This window comes from Blennius ocellaris (genome assembly GCF_963422515.1).
Source record: "Blennius ocellaris genome assembly, chromosome: 12".
Lineage (NCBI taxonomy): Eukaryota > Metazoa > Chordata > Actinopteri > Blenniiformes > Blenniidae > Blennius > Blennius ocellaris.
Window position 1 is genome coordinate 13,088,124 of NC_137661.1, and position 14,961 is coordinate 13,103,084.

Here is a 14,961-nt window from a genome sequence, read left to right on the forward strand (position 1 = left end):
CTAAGTCCTTTCAGGGCACTTTTTACAGAGAAAATCCAATTAATCCACATGAACAAACATGAGCAACTGTGGAAAGGAGAAACTTCAGTTTTTAGAGAAAGAAACCTGCAGACTGGGAAAGAGGCACATGTTGGTGACATGTAATAGCGACACATGGTGACTGAAGCTCATAGTCTTTCCCTATGGCAGCATAACTAGAAAAGGGTCCAGGATGAGCTGGACCAGCTGTAACTGTGAGTTTCATTAAATAGAAAAGTCTTAAGACTAACCTTAAAAATCGAGACATGAGAGAATAAGCATTACAAGAGGAGCTTGTTTCATTTGTATAGTTTAATCTTGGAGGAGACTGTCTTTTACCCAGGCTTCATGAAAAGTATTCACATGCTGTCTGGGGACAACAATTGGACAGTATGCGTGTTTTCAGAGCCAAGAGATGCAACTGCTGGATTTCATCTTCGATATCATGCTTCCAGAGGTAAGATGGTCAGTCCGGCTTGCTTTGGAAATGGAAAGAAATGATACGGTTTGTCGGTTCACAAAAGTATCAAAACCAGTTTGACAAATTATGAAGGTTAGAGCAAGCGAAATTAAGGAAAGACATTGTTAAAAAGAAAAAAAAACTACAATTATCTATGTTTACAAGTAACTGTGAAATAAAATTTTAAAAAAAACCCGGTCACTCATAATAAACGGACTTGGCAACCCTGGGAAAAACCATTCCGCGTTGTACGGAGGGGAGAGTGACGTCCATAAAGCGCTGAAGTTTGCAATCGCAATCTGAAGCATGCAGGACATCTAGTGCCCATATCCGTATGAATGAGTCACCACATACTACATTAGCTATTTGTGAATTTTGAAGTGATAACAAAAAAAGATTTATTTCGTGACATTGAATATGATTTGTAGGTTTCACGAACTCGCAGATACAAACACAGGGCTCCCTGGCAATTGTGTCGCTGACCGTGGTGCTAAAAACAACCCCGCTGGTAATGGGCGCGTCCCGTACCGAGGTCGTTAACGTGCTGCTTTCCCACTTCACTCCGGCTTTAGTGGGACTTCACATCAATCGTGGTTAAACAAATTACAATTAAACTGATAAATGTAGAAAACATTACATTTCAATTGTGTGATATAATTGTAGGGGAAGTAGAAAATGTATGTTGATCGATTTGGGTTTTTTTAGACATTGGAATTGATGTGCATTACCATTTTCTCATTAAATAAAACTATTTTAAAAAGTCCCAAAAATACAACACAACAATGAAACAATAATGTTGTTGGTGGTGGTTTTGGTGGGGCGATAATCACGGGGGGAAAAAGAGAAATAATGAATAAACGTGAGTGATCTTCTGTGTTGTTGATATTGTGTAATGTTACTTAGGTGATTGGTACATTTGCTGTTTTCGATGTATGCAGACCATGACCACAACACCATGTAAATGTATTCTTCTTTTTAAAGACACACACACACACACACACACACACACACACACACACACACACACACACACACACACACACACACACACACAATCAAAATATTGACAAATTGTAACACAAGGGGAGATCGTGCACCAGCAATTACAAGTCAAAGGTACAGCAATGTTGATACTTGTGAACAAAATACAGTGAAAATTTAAATATGGTTTAGTTCAAACTTTTTGTATGTTGTTGCATAGTAATATTCCATGTGTAGTTGTTAATGTTGTTGCCCTGCTCCTGTCCTGCTCCTGTTGTTGTTGTTATTGTTGTCGTCCTACTATGCATACCATACATCGACATGTATTATTTCCGACTGGTCATGAAGGCAGCATTGCACCCATCCAGACTGTCAGTATGGTAATTCCCACACGACTTGAACGCAGCACAAAACGACAGCAGGCAGAGGTGAAAAGTCTGGATCATGTTGTCATTCCAGCGGAGGCATACGTGAACGACAAAGGACCTTGTAAATAAAAAAAAAACACCGAGGCAGTTAGCAGAGCACGTCGAGGTTTTTGTCCACCAACAGGAGACATTTATGTCGTATTCACCCCATCAGCTAGCACCAGCTGTATTTTGTTAGCTAGCTGACGGAGGACCCCGTTAGCTAACCACCGCCACCGTCGCTCCCAGCCAGCTGTGAATCGCCCTGTCTTCCTACGATGGGAAACACGGCAACTGCCAAGAAAGGCAATGAACAAGAAAGCGGTGAGTATCTGGAAGGCCTCCAGCTGACCTGCCAGTTGTTTAAAGTGAGCTATTGTACACGGGGAGGCTTCTGATCAAAGCCAGTGGGGGAAGCACCGCTTAGCAGTCGTTGACCAGCGTTAGCAGACAGTACGATAGTATGGGCTGCAGAGCAGATCCATCTTTGGTAGGGCAGTTTACAACCTCTGTCTCCCCTCTCCGAGCCATCTCTGTCAGCTTAGCTCCACAGAAAATGATCCCGCAAATGATACAGTCAGGCATTTTATTTTTGTTTTCTTCCAAAGTGACACAGGCGAAGATGACAGTGGCATTACTGCCTTATCCAGGGTTTCATAGTGCTTAATAGATCATCAAACACCCATTCTGGGTGGTCATTAATATCCCAATTAACCGCAAAAATGAAATACTTAATTTGAGTTACACAAGAAGCGCGTTTTATGTCCAAAAGGCTCACATCACGTGCCTGGAGGCAGATAACATCAGCAAACACTGGTTTCTACTGAAGCTGCAGTACAAGGCTTGGTCACTGCTAACAACAGGTACCTGATAACCAGTATAACAGCATCTAGACCTCAACGGCCTCTTGATGTGGTGAAACCACATTTGTATATTTGATTGTGTATTTCTTGTTTGTTTATTTGATACACAACAGCTACTGGTGTAATTTTTTTAAGCCCCATTGGGTTAAAACTGATAAAGCAAGTCAGTTGCCATCATGAAATGTGCAATTAAACAAAATGTTAAGCGATCCAAGCTCCCTTACCATGGCATCACATATTTGTATTGATGCTAGACCATCCAGAAAGAGTTGCACCCTTATCAGCCTAATTACACCTGTTGAAAAGCAATTTTTCCAATCGTATGTCCTGTATTAATCACATAGAAGCAGTAGCCAGAGAACAACCTATTGTGTTTCGTACGCATTTGTGAGTAATGACCAGCCTAATCCACTCAACTGTGGCATAGTGGTCTGTCTGGAGAGGTTGATCTTGACCTGCTTTCTGATTGGCAGTAATTCACAGTCTCACAGTCTTGTGACTCAAGCCACTTGTAGTTTTAAGTCATGTGTCCAATAACATTGTGATGCCAACTACTAAAGCTTGTTAACTTCTTATGATCATTTAGACTTAAGGCTGTTATTTATAAGTGACGTATACGAACGTAAATCTAAACTCATTTTAGATTTTACCCACGCAAGCCTTGAGAAGAATGTCTGCACCTTTGGGTCAGATCATACAGGGCGACTTGTATTTAAGACGATCACTGTGGAACACAACCGCCAGAGAGCACGCTAACCTGAAGAGTACTTCCACTTCAGTTTGTCTGTGGGTGTTACAGACTTACACATTGCTTATCAGCATTTTGAAGTTCACATAATTCGAGTGTTTTCACATGCAACTTTGAGGCTATCTCAGTGGGCCTTCTTTAAATTCTATATCTTTGTCAGAGCAATGAAAACATTTGTTTGTGAGACAAATGAAATGTGCTTCAAAGACACAACATGGACATGCTGTTGAAACTGAAGCAAAGTGCTGAAACAGGAAGCTGAACTTTTTGTGGTTATTCAAACATTACAGAGCCCTTGATAACATACAGGAAGTCAGTACCACTGATGTTCAGTTAGACAGCTCTCATTTTGCCTGTGAGCTTTCTCGCTCGCGACGTCAAAATGGCCCAGGGAAAAGATCAGTCCTTTGCCAGCCGTTTTTTCCACAGATACCGTAAAGGTAGCCAGGAGCACAAAGGACAGGAGAGTGAGGTGCCTCATATCTCTGAATTCACCGTCATGTGGGATCAGTTCAGTAAGTCCAGTGTTTGTATTCTTAATTGTGTCGAATGCCATCTTCCGCTGGCTGGGTTTGATCTGCTGGGAGATGGAGGAGCCCGTCACCTTACAATTAATCAGGTGGTTTATGTGGTCAAAACTCAACGGGGACTTCAGTTTTTACATTTAACTTTCCTGTTTTATATGCTCAAATGTTCAGCCTTCATGGGTTCATTGAGACCATAAATAATTGTTTTATCTTTCTTTCTTTCTTTTTTTACAATCTTGAATTGCCTTCCCCACCAGATTGCCATCACCTGTATGTTCACATATTTCAAATCCACAAGGGACGTTATTCAAAGTAGATGAAGTATAACACTTTGTAGAGCAGGCCATTTGTTGTGCTTCAGTTGTTTATATCATCTTGATATCTGTGCTCTGTCGTTTGTGTACATTTGTGTACTGTTTAGTGTTTTTCAATGATGACATGTTTTTTGTTTTTTTTAATGTGAGCTTTTTGCAGTGTCTGTTAAATCAGTCTTCTTTATGATAGTGAAATCCTGCAACAGCAACAGGACAGAAAGCCAAACATAGAACTAAAAGTCGAAGGTATCTTCTGTACAGATTCAAAGACAGATTTAATTGTCAACATCAAACGATGATGATATGTAATTGCTGTGCAAGGAAAAAATTTTTTTTTCAGTTTTAGAGTTAGTTCAGTTGAGTTTTGATTAATCTTTATACCAAATAAACAACATTTCACAATCGAAGTATGTTATTACAGTGTTGTCTGTCAGATGGTAAGCGTGTCCAATATTGTCTTCTCCAGTGTCATTTGTTGTCTGAATCTAACATTTTCTTGTTCTTAGCTCTTCATAAATGTCTCTTCCTCTCTTTCTCTTCTCCATCATTTCCATCCATGTGGGTGAATGTTCCTGCAAACCCTTGGTGAACTGTAGAGACTTTTGGTATGCTCATTTTTCCATGAGAGGTCCCAAGTCATAGAGAAAACCTTTACAATCTGTTGTAGGCATAGTTTGCTCACATTATACTACACCTAAATATTCACAGTTGAAGTGCTGTGTATGTGCAGAGTTTCCACGCAGTTCACGCAGTTTCTATTTGGATTTTTTTTTGTCAACATTACAAAGTGTACCACCAGTGACACATGAGATGCCTTTCAATAACTCTTTGACTTTGGACACCTCATGTCTGCTGTGACTTTCACAATGCATTGTCTTTCGATTGCCTGCTCCGTAGTCTTAGTTATGTTTGGCATTTTGTCGTTCTCTCTGCCTATTGTTGACCCTCTCCCCTCCCCGCTCCCCTTTTACTCTTACCTTTTCTTGAAAGAGATGCAGAATAGCTTGTCTTGAAATTGGCCAATTCTGCAAAGCCCACAGAGCTCTTTGCATCACTTTACGAATTAAAATTTCCTGCTTAGATGTGTGTTGTTGAATTTCAGAATAAAGGTATTGTTTGCTGTTTTGTTGAAGTAGAGTCCTACTTTCCTTGTACTTGACATTTGCCTGACCTTAAGATGCGTTTGCCCCTAAACGTGTGACTTGCCTTACTTTGTTTTCCTGAGCACATTGAATTGCCCAATTAGTTTTTTCTCTGAATATTTTAACTGACTTTGCCTGGCTACTAACTTTTGTAATTATTCTTTCATTCTCTCTCTCTCTCTCTCTCTCTCTATTTCTTCTTTTCTTTTTTTTTAATAGTGAAAGAGTTCTTAGCTAAAGCCAAAGAAGATTTTTTAAGAAAATGGGAGTGTCCGGCACAGGTAGGTTTTCACTCTTTATAACCTGCTTCATCGACTTTAAACTTTCAACTGTTTTCTTTGTTTGTTTGTTTTTAATGAGAACAGCCATTAGACATCAGTGTGATAGCATCTGGCTTTTTCTCTTTTAGTTCTTCCTGCTTCAACCCCTGTTTACTTAAATGCAAGTTGAATTTGTAATTTTATTGAATACCTTTAAATGAGTAAAGATGAGGCATGTTTGATATCGACAAGCTGCTTTGGAAGAACATTAATTGTCTCGTGCAGAATTCCACAAATTAGCATGGCTTGTACAAGTTTCACATGAAACTTACTCATTGAAATGATTTTTTTTTTTTTTTTTTTTTTTTTTTTTTAATGGTGGGAGTCTGCGACCTTTGACAAATTTCACATCGGTTCAAATCTTAATAGAATAGCTACTATCCTATGCCCACCCTTTGCTGCGCCAGTTGTGACAGGTAAAAAAAAGTCAAGCCATGGTCTCGTTCCTTCTCCACAATATCTTCCACACCTCAAATCAGCAGAAACTCTCATCTCTCCGTCTTACCAGTTGAGCACAATTTTTTGCAGAATTTTCAGCAACAGCCACTTGGTAGTGGCTGTGTTTAGAGTAGATGGATTAGAGATTCTTTTATTGTCCCATAATGAGGACATTTGCATTGTTACAGCAGCCAATAGATTAGTTAAAGAAAAGACGATGAACAATAAATAAGTATGTAAAAACAACAAATACTATAAAATTTAACGACATTTAACATGTAAATAGTGACATTTTGAGTCACTTTACCATTTACCATGTTGACCCATTATTATTATTGTTAACCTCACAGCTTTATTTTCCCACTATTTTGTTTTAAGACAAGCTCAATATATGATGTTATTTGTATGAGTATTATTATTATTCTTATACATGAGAAGCACAATTGGGCTCTCGCCTTAATAGGACGCAATCCGGCTCAATGCCATCTTCAACTATAAGCAATTGGCTGAAAATGTCGGAGATCTCCAGCAAAATGTAACACCATCCCATTTGAACATGCAGACTTTGTGATACAGTTGCTTTATTGCATAACATTAGGCTGTACAGATATACCTATTATGTGAGTGAAGACAGACTGCAGTGGTGTCCGTCATAGCAGAAGATGTAGTCAAATTACAAGCTGTCTGACTTTCACTGCTAATGTGTTTCCTCAGAGCACAACGTGCTTGGATGACTTTGACAGGTTCAAGACTCTGGGCACTGGCTCATTTGGACGAGTAATGCTTGTGAAACATAAAGGAACAAACCAGTTCTATGCCATGAAGATCTTGGACAAACAGAAAGTGAGTAAATGATTCTTTTTAAAGTCCTCACAACCCAGTGTTGTAACGCTGGCTTGTTCGTGGAGTCGAAATCCCCCCAATCATGCTTTATAAACGTGCAGACACTTTGTATCTCAGAAAAGGAAATGCAACACTTCCTCTCATGCAATACCAACACGCTCTCAGTGGAAACCTCAAAGCTGCTTCTGACAGTGTTTTCACTCTTTAAATAATGATGTGAAAGATGTCGAAGCAGGTTAGCACGTCCACCGTGGGTTTCTCACACACCAGTGTTTTGTTCCCTTCCATTTTCAGTTATTTTAGGACGTAAACGTTTGACTTTATGCTTTGGTTTTATAGTTTCTCCAGTGCAGTTTTTCGACCTTCCTCTTTCAATTTAGTCGTGTTTTCTTAACTAAACTCCTATTAATTTCTCACAGACTTGCGTTCACTTTTTTTTTCTTTTAACCCCCACCGCCGTACATTTCTTATATTCCTTTTCCAATGGAAATGTTGCAATAGATTACTCAATAGTCGCCAAAAGTTTCCATGAAAGTACATAACAATGAATACATTTGTTGGCACCTTCTTGAAGGTTTAGGTGTGTATCACAATAGAGGTTCTGGCTTGTTGTTCTAAAACGATCTGGTGATTTGGTTGATGTCTCAAACACTGTTTGCGCTGACATGCCAGTTTGATATCTGAGACTTAAGTCTTCTTACAACAACAAAAAAGACAAACGTTTGTTTAACAAAGAGCTACCAAATTAGATTGGCCTTTGTCTTCTTACTCCCGAGCTCACGGACACAGTATTGACGAAGGGAATTGGCTCCTGATGCTTTGTTTCGTCTCACAACTCACAATGATTCAACAGGCTTTCAAAAATCGTTATCCTCGTAACTGCCTGATCAAATAACGGTGACTTTGATTAAAAAAAAGTTAATATTTACAAAATAAGGATGCCTACTTTGGAAAAAATCTTGTCCTGATGTAATTGTATGAATTAAAATTGACACTGTTGCAGTGAAAATATAGAAACAGTGCACCAAAAATGTTCCTATCTGCTTATCTTCGACTTTGTTTTTTTTGTCGTTTGTTGTCGTTTGTTTTGTAGGTGGTGAAGTTGAAGCAGATAGAACACACACTAAATGAGAAGAGAATACTACAGGCTGTCTCTTTCCCCTTCCTCGTCAGATTGGAGTACGCCTTTAAGGTACAGGACAGTCCTGTGGCATGTATGTCACAGTGCTAAATTGAATATACCCGCATGGCGTGTTTGTTATTTGACATTCCCAAATAGTGTGCATCCATTACAAAAAAATTTATTTTTTAAAGTATAATGCTTTAATTGTCAGGACAACTCAAACCTCTACATGGTGATGGAGTACGTACCCGGTGGAGAAATGTTCTCACACCTCAGACGCACTGGAAGGTTCAGGTATTGTGTTAAATTTCTATTACTAAAACAAAGTGATGAAGGACTGTTGTTGATGAAAGTGATGAAGTTGCGAGAGATTCCACCTTAACCTGACAGGACAGTGATAACAGAGATCCTCCTCTTCAGTCCAGAGCTCACCTGTGTTCAATTACTGTACAGGTTTCTAACTTTTTTTTTTTTTATCTCCTTCAGTGAACAACATGCAAGGTTTTATGCAGCTCAGATAGTACTCACCTTTGAGTACCTTCACTCCTTAGACCTCATCTACAGAGACCTGAAGCCTGAAAATCTGCTCATAGATCAACATGGATATATCCAGGTAGGCACATCATCACTGTCGAGTTGATCCTACAAAATGAACTTGACTAAAGGGTCACTGACAAATCATCTGTCATATTTAAGTCACAACCTACTGATACCCGAAATGTAATGGGGGTACTCCGCCCTCATAGGTTTTCATGGCAGGCGAAGCTGGATTCCACAGGCACCCCAGCTCGCTGCCAATCTAACTGACCAAAAGCTGTTGTAAATTGAAGTCTCAAGTTTAATTTACACAATTCAATTTGGGCTTTTGTTCATAATCTTGGCACAGACAATCGGCACAACATTGCCTTTACATCCATGCGCTCATCATGTTGTCGTTATTGCTCATTCCTCAGGTGACAGACTTTGGCTTTGCCAAAAGAGTAAAAGGGAGGACCTGGACATTGTGTGGAACCCCCGAGTACCTAGCTCCAGAGATCATCCTCAGCAAGGTGAGGCCTGTGAACGCGACATAGTACCTGTGGGGCGGCTGTGGCTCAGTTGGGAGAGCGGTGTCAAAGTGTCCTTGAGCAAGACACCGAGCCCCCAAAATGGACCGATTGCCTTGCATGGCAGCCACCTCTCATTGATGTGTGAATAAGTGAACGTGATTAGCAGTGTAAAGCGCTTTGCTATTCACTTACTATTCCGCGATTTTAAAACGGTCAAGTTTGGATCTCTGGTGATAATACTGGATCTTATTTCCTCGGTTCTCTCCTGCAGAAAACTGGAAAGTGCCGACTTTCGTTTTAACGTGGACATTCATGTTGAGATAAATGGAAGTGAAACATTAATGATTTGAAACTAAATATTTTTTTGTTGCCAAACTGGATTGTGTGACAGGTTGAGTCAGTCAGATGACCTGAATCCATCTGAATACATGCGTCTTCTAGACAAAGACTCATGACACAGGTCACTGCTGTACAGGTCTGTGACGTCATTACCAAGAAAGATATCAAACAGAGATTGATAAATGATGGTGAGGCTACTTTAATACTGAAGTGTATTACATTCACTTCAAATCAGTAAACTTTCCTTGAAGTAACCATCAGGTTATATAAATTTTTTCTTTCTCATTTTGTCTTACAAATATATGTTAAAATTGTATCGTAAGCTCTCACTTGCATGGGTTAATGTTGATCCTGTTGAACCTTCTATGGTGCCTTATGTGTGAGAAAAGAGGTTTTTTTTCCTATGCTAGATGTGTCTAAAGACAAACACATCCCCCCTTCTTCTTTTCATGACATCTTAAGTCAGAAAAGGCGACATTTCTAAATGTATACGTTTCCCAATTGTAGATATCGAAATTCACAAATTGAAAATTGTGTCATTAATCCTTCTGCCTGAAGTGGAAAAAAATAAAACCAACATATTTCCAGTGACGCCGGTAACACGTTACTCTCATATGAGCACTTTTTTCAGTAACGAGTAATCTAACGCATTACTATTTCCAAACCAGTAATCAGATTAAAGTTACTTATCCAAGTCACTGTGTGTTACAAGACGACTTTCTTGTCTGCAAAGCTGCTTTATTATTAAACTGAGCCTGGTGCTCTTTCGTTCTCCTCCAAATGGAAACACACACACACACACACACACACACACACACACACACACACACACACACACACACACACACACACACACACACACACACACACACGGCATGCTCACTTGCCCCGCCCCCTTCTCCACCCTCAGCCAATCACAGGCCAACTCACTTTTACAGGTAACAAAAGAAATGGAACAAACAAATGTTATCACCATACGATATCATTCCAACAAGAATACAACTGCAGAGATGTTATACTATTTTAGTATTATTTTTTTTTCCCCAATCAATCAATGAGAGACTTTATTTGTCCCTGAGGGGGAGAATTAAAAGGTTGCATAGAGCAGGTGGTGCAAATCAACAAATAGATAAATAGTGCAACAACAGACTAAAACTACATCGGTTGGTAAATAAATACCCACCGATGGGGTGTGTTTTCGGCAGCTGTTGAAAGTAACCAAAAAAGCAACTTGTATTACTTTTAAAAACAAGTAATCAGTAAAGTAACCAAGTTACTTTTTAAAGGAGTAATGGGATAGGTTTTTTCAAGGTAACTATGGAACCGCTGCATATGTCGCAACAAACCTGCCGTAAACCAACAGTGTGTTTATTTTTCTTCCAGGGCTACAACAAAGCTGTGGACTGGTGGGCACTTGGAGTTCTCATTTACGAGATGGCTGCTGGTTACCCTCCTTTTTTTGCAGATCAGCCCATCCAGATCTATGAAAAGATTGTGTCTGGCAAGGTATGCAAAGATAGCCACGGGTCAATTCCAGGTTTAAATATTTGTGATATTTGACTGCTCTCTCATTTCTCTTCTTGCCTTTCACACATTCTACATTCACTTGTTGCCCAACTAACCAACTGAGCACGCCGACGTGAAACAGGGAAGCTTTTGGTCTAAATGTGTCTCTATTTATAGTCATTGTTCACACTTATTTCTTCTTTTGTACATGGAGAGCATAGCTAGACTGAAGTCAAATTCCTTGCTTGGCCACCATAACTAAGACCTGTTTTGTTGTTGTTGTTGTTTTAGGTAAGATTTCCCTCTCACTTTAGCTCTGACCTGAAAGATCTCCTGAGGAACCTGCTTCAGGTTGACCTCACAAAGAGATTTGGCAACCTGAAGAACGGTGTAAATGACATCAAAAATCACAAGTGGTTCTCCACAACAGACTGGATTGCCATCTATGAGCGAAAGGTGAGCCTTCATTTTGACTTTGCTCTACAGTGATCTGACACGCTTCCAGTGACGCGGTCCGCAGTGCACGAGGCGCTTGTGGGTGTGAGAACAACTGCACATATGTTCCTGTGTGTTTGTCAGGTCGAAGCTCCCTTCCTCCCGAAGTGCAGGGGACCGGGGGACACGAGCAACTTCGACGACTATGAAGAGGAGGACATTCGTGTCTCGCAGACGGAGAAGTGCGCAAAGGAGTTTGCAGAGTTCTAGTGAAACGGGCCACGGGTCCCATCAGGGCTCTCGTGTTTCGGGATATTTGCACTCTGTTTGAGGGGTTAACGTGGAACTGAGGCCATCATGTGCTCAAAACAAATGCCTAGTTCCTTCATTCCACACAGCTGAATGAGGTCCTTTTTGCCATGATCCTGCGTGCAGTTAGCACTAATCTATACACAGGCACATTATGCACACACCTGTTGTGCTGCATCACAAGTACTAGACCACATTTTAATTGTTTGTTTTTTTTCTTGTCTGTTTGATACTTATGAGTCCCCCCCCCCGCCCGCCCCACCCTTTTTTTGAGTTTGTATTGGAAAAAGCAACGTGAAACCTAATGTTATTCCCATTTTTTTCAGCGACACAATGAGTGATTGATTGTATTAGCTGGTGTTACACATAATGTGATTTTGAGCTTTGGGGAATTGAAGGGATCTTATTTTCTTTTTGTTTTGGTGTTTCAATTGGACGGAGGTTACCAGTCATCTGCCTGTTACGAACCAGAGTGTCATTTAGGGTACAGGTTGGTTTTCTTTAACCAACAACACTGAAACATTAACCATTACTCATCATTCTGGTGTCCTTAGGACCGAGAATATATGTATTAGTACATTTGAGCATATACATAGAAGAGACATTTTAAAAAAGACTTTTCTTTGTGAAGCATGACCAAAATTCAATCAAAGAGAACTGATGTTTAGTGAAGGAAAAGAAACACTGAGAACTTCTTGAAGTCTTTCAGTTTTAGCATTCTGACAGTTGAAGAGATGGATTAAGCACGACAAGTGATGTTATCAATCAGAACAGTGTCGGTGCTGTGTTTGCTGATTAACTGTAGCATTGTTTATCCATATCTAGTTACAGGATAGTTCCATTTTTACCTCAGTTTTGGTGCGGTAGACACTGAACAAGTCATTACATCACTGCACACACTCGAAAGAAATCACTGTTTATACGACATAAAATATCAATATACATATACAAGTTTATCAACATTGCATTTTTCAATAGCTGATTTTTATTGATTTTTTTTTTATATATATATCAAAAAGGACAAGCAATGTTGGTCACTTGGACTCACTTTGTCCAATTTGGTTGCTTTTTTTCCCCCAATTTCTGTTCTAACTCGTGTTTCAGGAGACCACTCCAAAAAAAAACAAATTGTGTATCTGCCATATATGTTTTGTTTTCATTTTTATTTTTGCATGTTTGTCTTGGTTATGCCGCGAGTCACACAAGCTATTAGTGCTCTACAAGTGTTTTTTTGTTGTTGTTCCTTTTACCTTGAATTTGTTTTATCGTGTGGAACATTAGCGCTGTTGATTAGTCCTTTTAATCTGATGACACAATTCCATAAAGCAAATACCAAACCATTTACCTAGTTAATGAAAGAAAAGTGAAATATCATACCAGTAAAGTATTTTATTCATCCTGGTCAATACTTATTTGACCCGTCTGCTAACTTAAGTTGTAGTTCATTGTCTCTTTGAATTATTTTCTAACCAACTTGGACACTGTGATTGATCAATATTTGCGCATTTCTTTTATGGAATTGGTGAAATGTGAAATTTTCCAAGGAATAAGGTCAAATATCTGGCTTTTGAAGTTATCATTCTTTTCGTGTAAGTCACTCCTTTATATTGTTTGTGTGTAGTCGATTCATACGTTTTCCAGTCTGAGGTTTAGATGAAGGATTCTTCTATACCATGTACCGTTTATGTCCCATTTATTCTGACGTATTGCCTGTCCTTGCTGCTGAAATGTAGTCCTTGCCTCGACAAACTCTTCTCCAGTGTGATCGGTAGATGTATTGTCTCTGAAGAGTGTGTCAAATGCTGAAGAAGGCCACCGCGTTGACTTGTAGGTCTTTCAGCTGTCAGGAAAGTTCAGCTCTCTGTGGATCTCTTATATCTTCTTTGTCTCAAAATGTCCTTCACTGGGAAGTCAAGAGTTTGAGGTAATTTCTGCAGGTTGGACACTCAGGGCTGTGAGAAAAATCTAAAGTTTTAAGTTTCACATTGTGTCAGAAACAACGATGTGCTGTTGATGGCCTTTTTCTGTCGTTGGTATGTTCAGTTTCCGGTCGTTTTCATTGTTTTTCGACACATTGCTCAAGAATTTGCATAGACAAAAAAGAAGCAAAATAATCAAATTCAACAATCGTAAACAACCAAATGTGAAAAGGGACTGAAAGCTATTTTTAGGTACTGCTGTGGATAGTAGATATTCCTTAATTGCTAAATTTACACTTTTGTTTCTACTCAACTGAGCACTTGATAACATTTTACAATTTATTTCATTTCAAAGACAGCTCTTCCTTAAGCTATTATTATTTATATTAATAATACATTTTATTTATCAGCACCTTTTAGGACACCCAAGGTCATGTGTATAAAGAACCTGTTAAAATCCAGTTAAACATTTATATTTAGAGATTATTTTAAGATAACATTTAATATTTACACTTGCATAGTTCTGAGCATATGCGAGACCCCAAATATTTTATTTGCAAAGGATTTATCAATACTGAATATATTAGAGTATTTATTTGTACCATTTTCTTTATTTGACCCTATTAAAATTAAACATTCATAGTAATGAACATGATTACCATAGTTAATGCACACTGACACCTCTATTGCCTATCTAAAATTGTAGCTCTTTAAGTTATTTCTATGTTTCTCAATTTTTTTCTTACTCTGTGCAAATCAACTTCATCAAAGTCGATCCAACTGTATTTTGGCAGTTTGAAATGCGACCAGAATGTTATTGCTGAATCCACCATACTTCAAATTGGAAATATTCTGGGGAAAATAGAGCGGGGAAATTAGCATGTTTCAGTCTAAACTGCCTGTTGTGTGTAAATGATCCCAGAACATGTGCAGAAACTTCCCCACCTCCCTCCACCACCATGTGTGTAATAATGTTTGTCAGATTTGATGTAAACAATCGCACTTTTCCCTGAGCCACTTCGCACTCCTGACTGAAGGAAATCAGTCTATGAGTTCATCATAGCTAGTAACACATGCCGATATGGGATCAATAATCTGAAATGTGTCTGTATTTAGTTTGTGATTTTTTTTTTGTTTTGTTTTGTTTTTATTTCTTGCACACCATTTAGACGGCTGACACGTTTTTTCCCACCCATATTTACTTGTGTTTGCAAGGGAAA

At 39.1% G+C, this 14,961-nt stretch overlaps 1 protein-coding gene across 1 annotated transcript; it reads left to right on the top strand.

Moving 5' to 3' along the window:
- The first annotated feature begins 1,901 nt into the window (after nt 1-1,901).
- Nucleotides 1,902-14,948, top strand: prkacba (protein kinase, cAMP-dependent, catalytic, beta a). The gene is made up of 10 exons (XM_080505800.1): nt 1,902-2,190; nt 5,680-5,741; nt 6,933-7,061; nt 8,155-8,253; nt 8,396-8,478; nt 8,671-8,797; nt 9,138-9,233; nt 10,956-11,078; nt 11,370-11,534; nt 11,658-14,948. The coding sequence occupies exons 1-10, from the start codon at nt 2,145-2,147 to the stop codon at nt 11,781-11,783; spliced, it is 1,056 nt and encodes a 351-aa protein (XP_080361926.1). The 5' UTR covers nt 1,902-2,144; the 3' UTR covers nt 11,784-14,948.
- The last annotated feature ends 13 nt before the right edge of the window (nt 14,949-14,961 follow it).

What these genes read in the sequence shown, in the direction of transcription:
- prkacba (XM_080505800.1), top strand. Translation starts at nt 2,145, where the DNA reads ATGGGAAACACGGCAACTGCCAAGAAAGGCAATGAACAAGAAAGCG. An exon ending in AGATCTTGGACAAACAGAAA is followed by an intron (nt 7,062 to 8,154) that starts GTGAGTAAATGA and finishes TTTGTTTTGTAG; the next exon opens with GTGGTGAAGTTGAAGCAGAT. An exon ending in TTGCCATCTATGAGCGAAAG is followed by an intron (nt 11,535 to 11,657) that starts GTGAGCCTTCAT and finishes TGTGTTTGTCAG; the next exon opens with GTCGAAGCTCCCTTCCTCCC.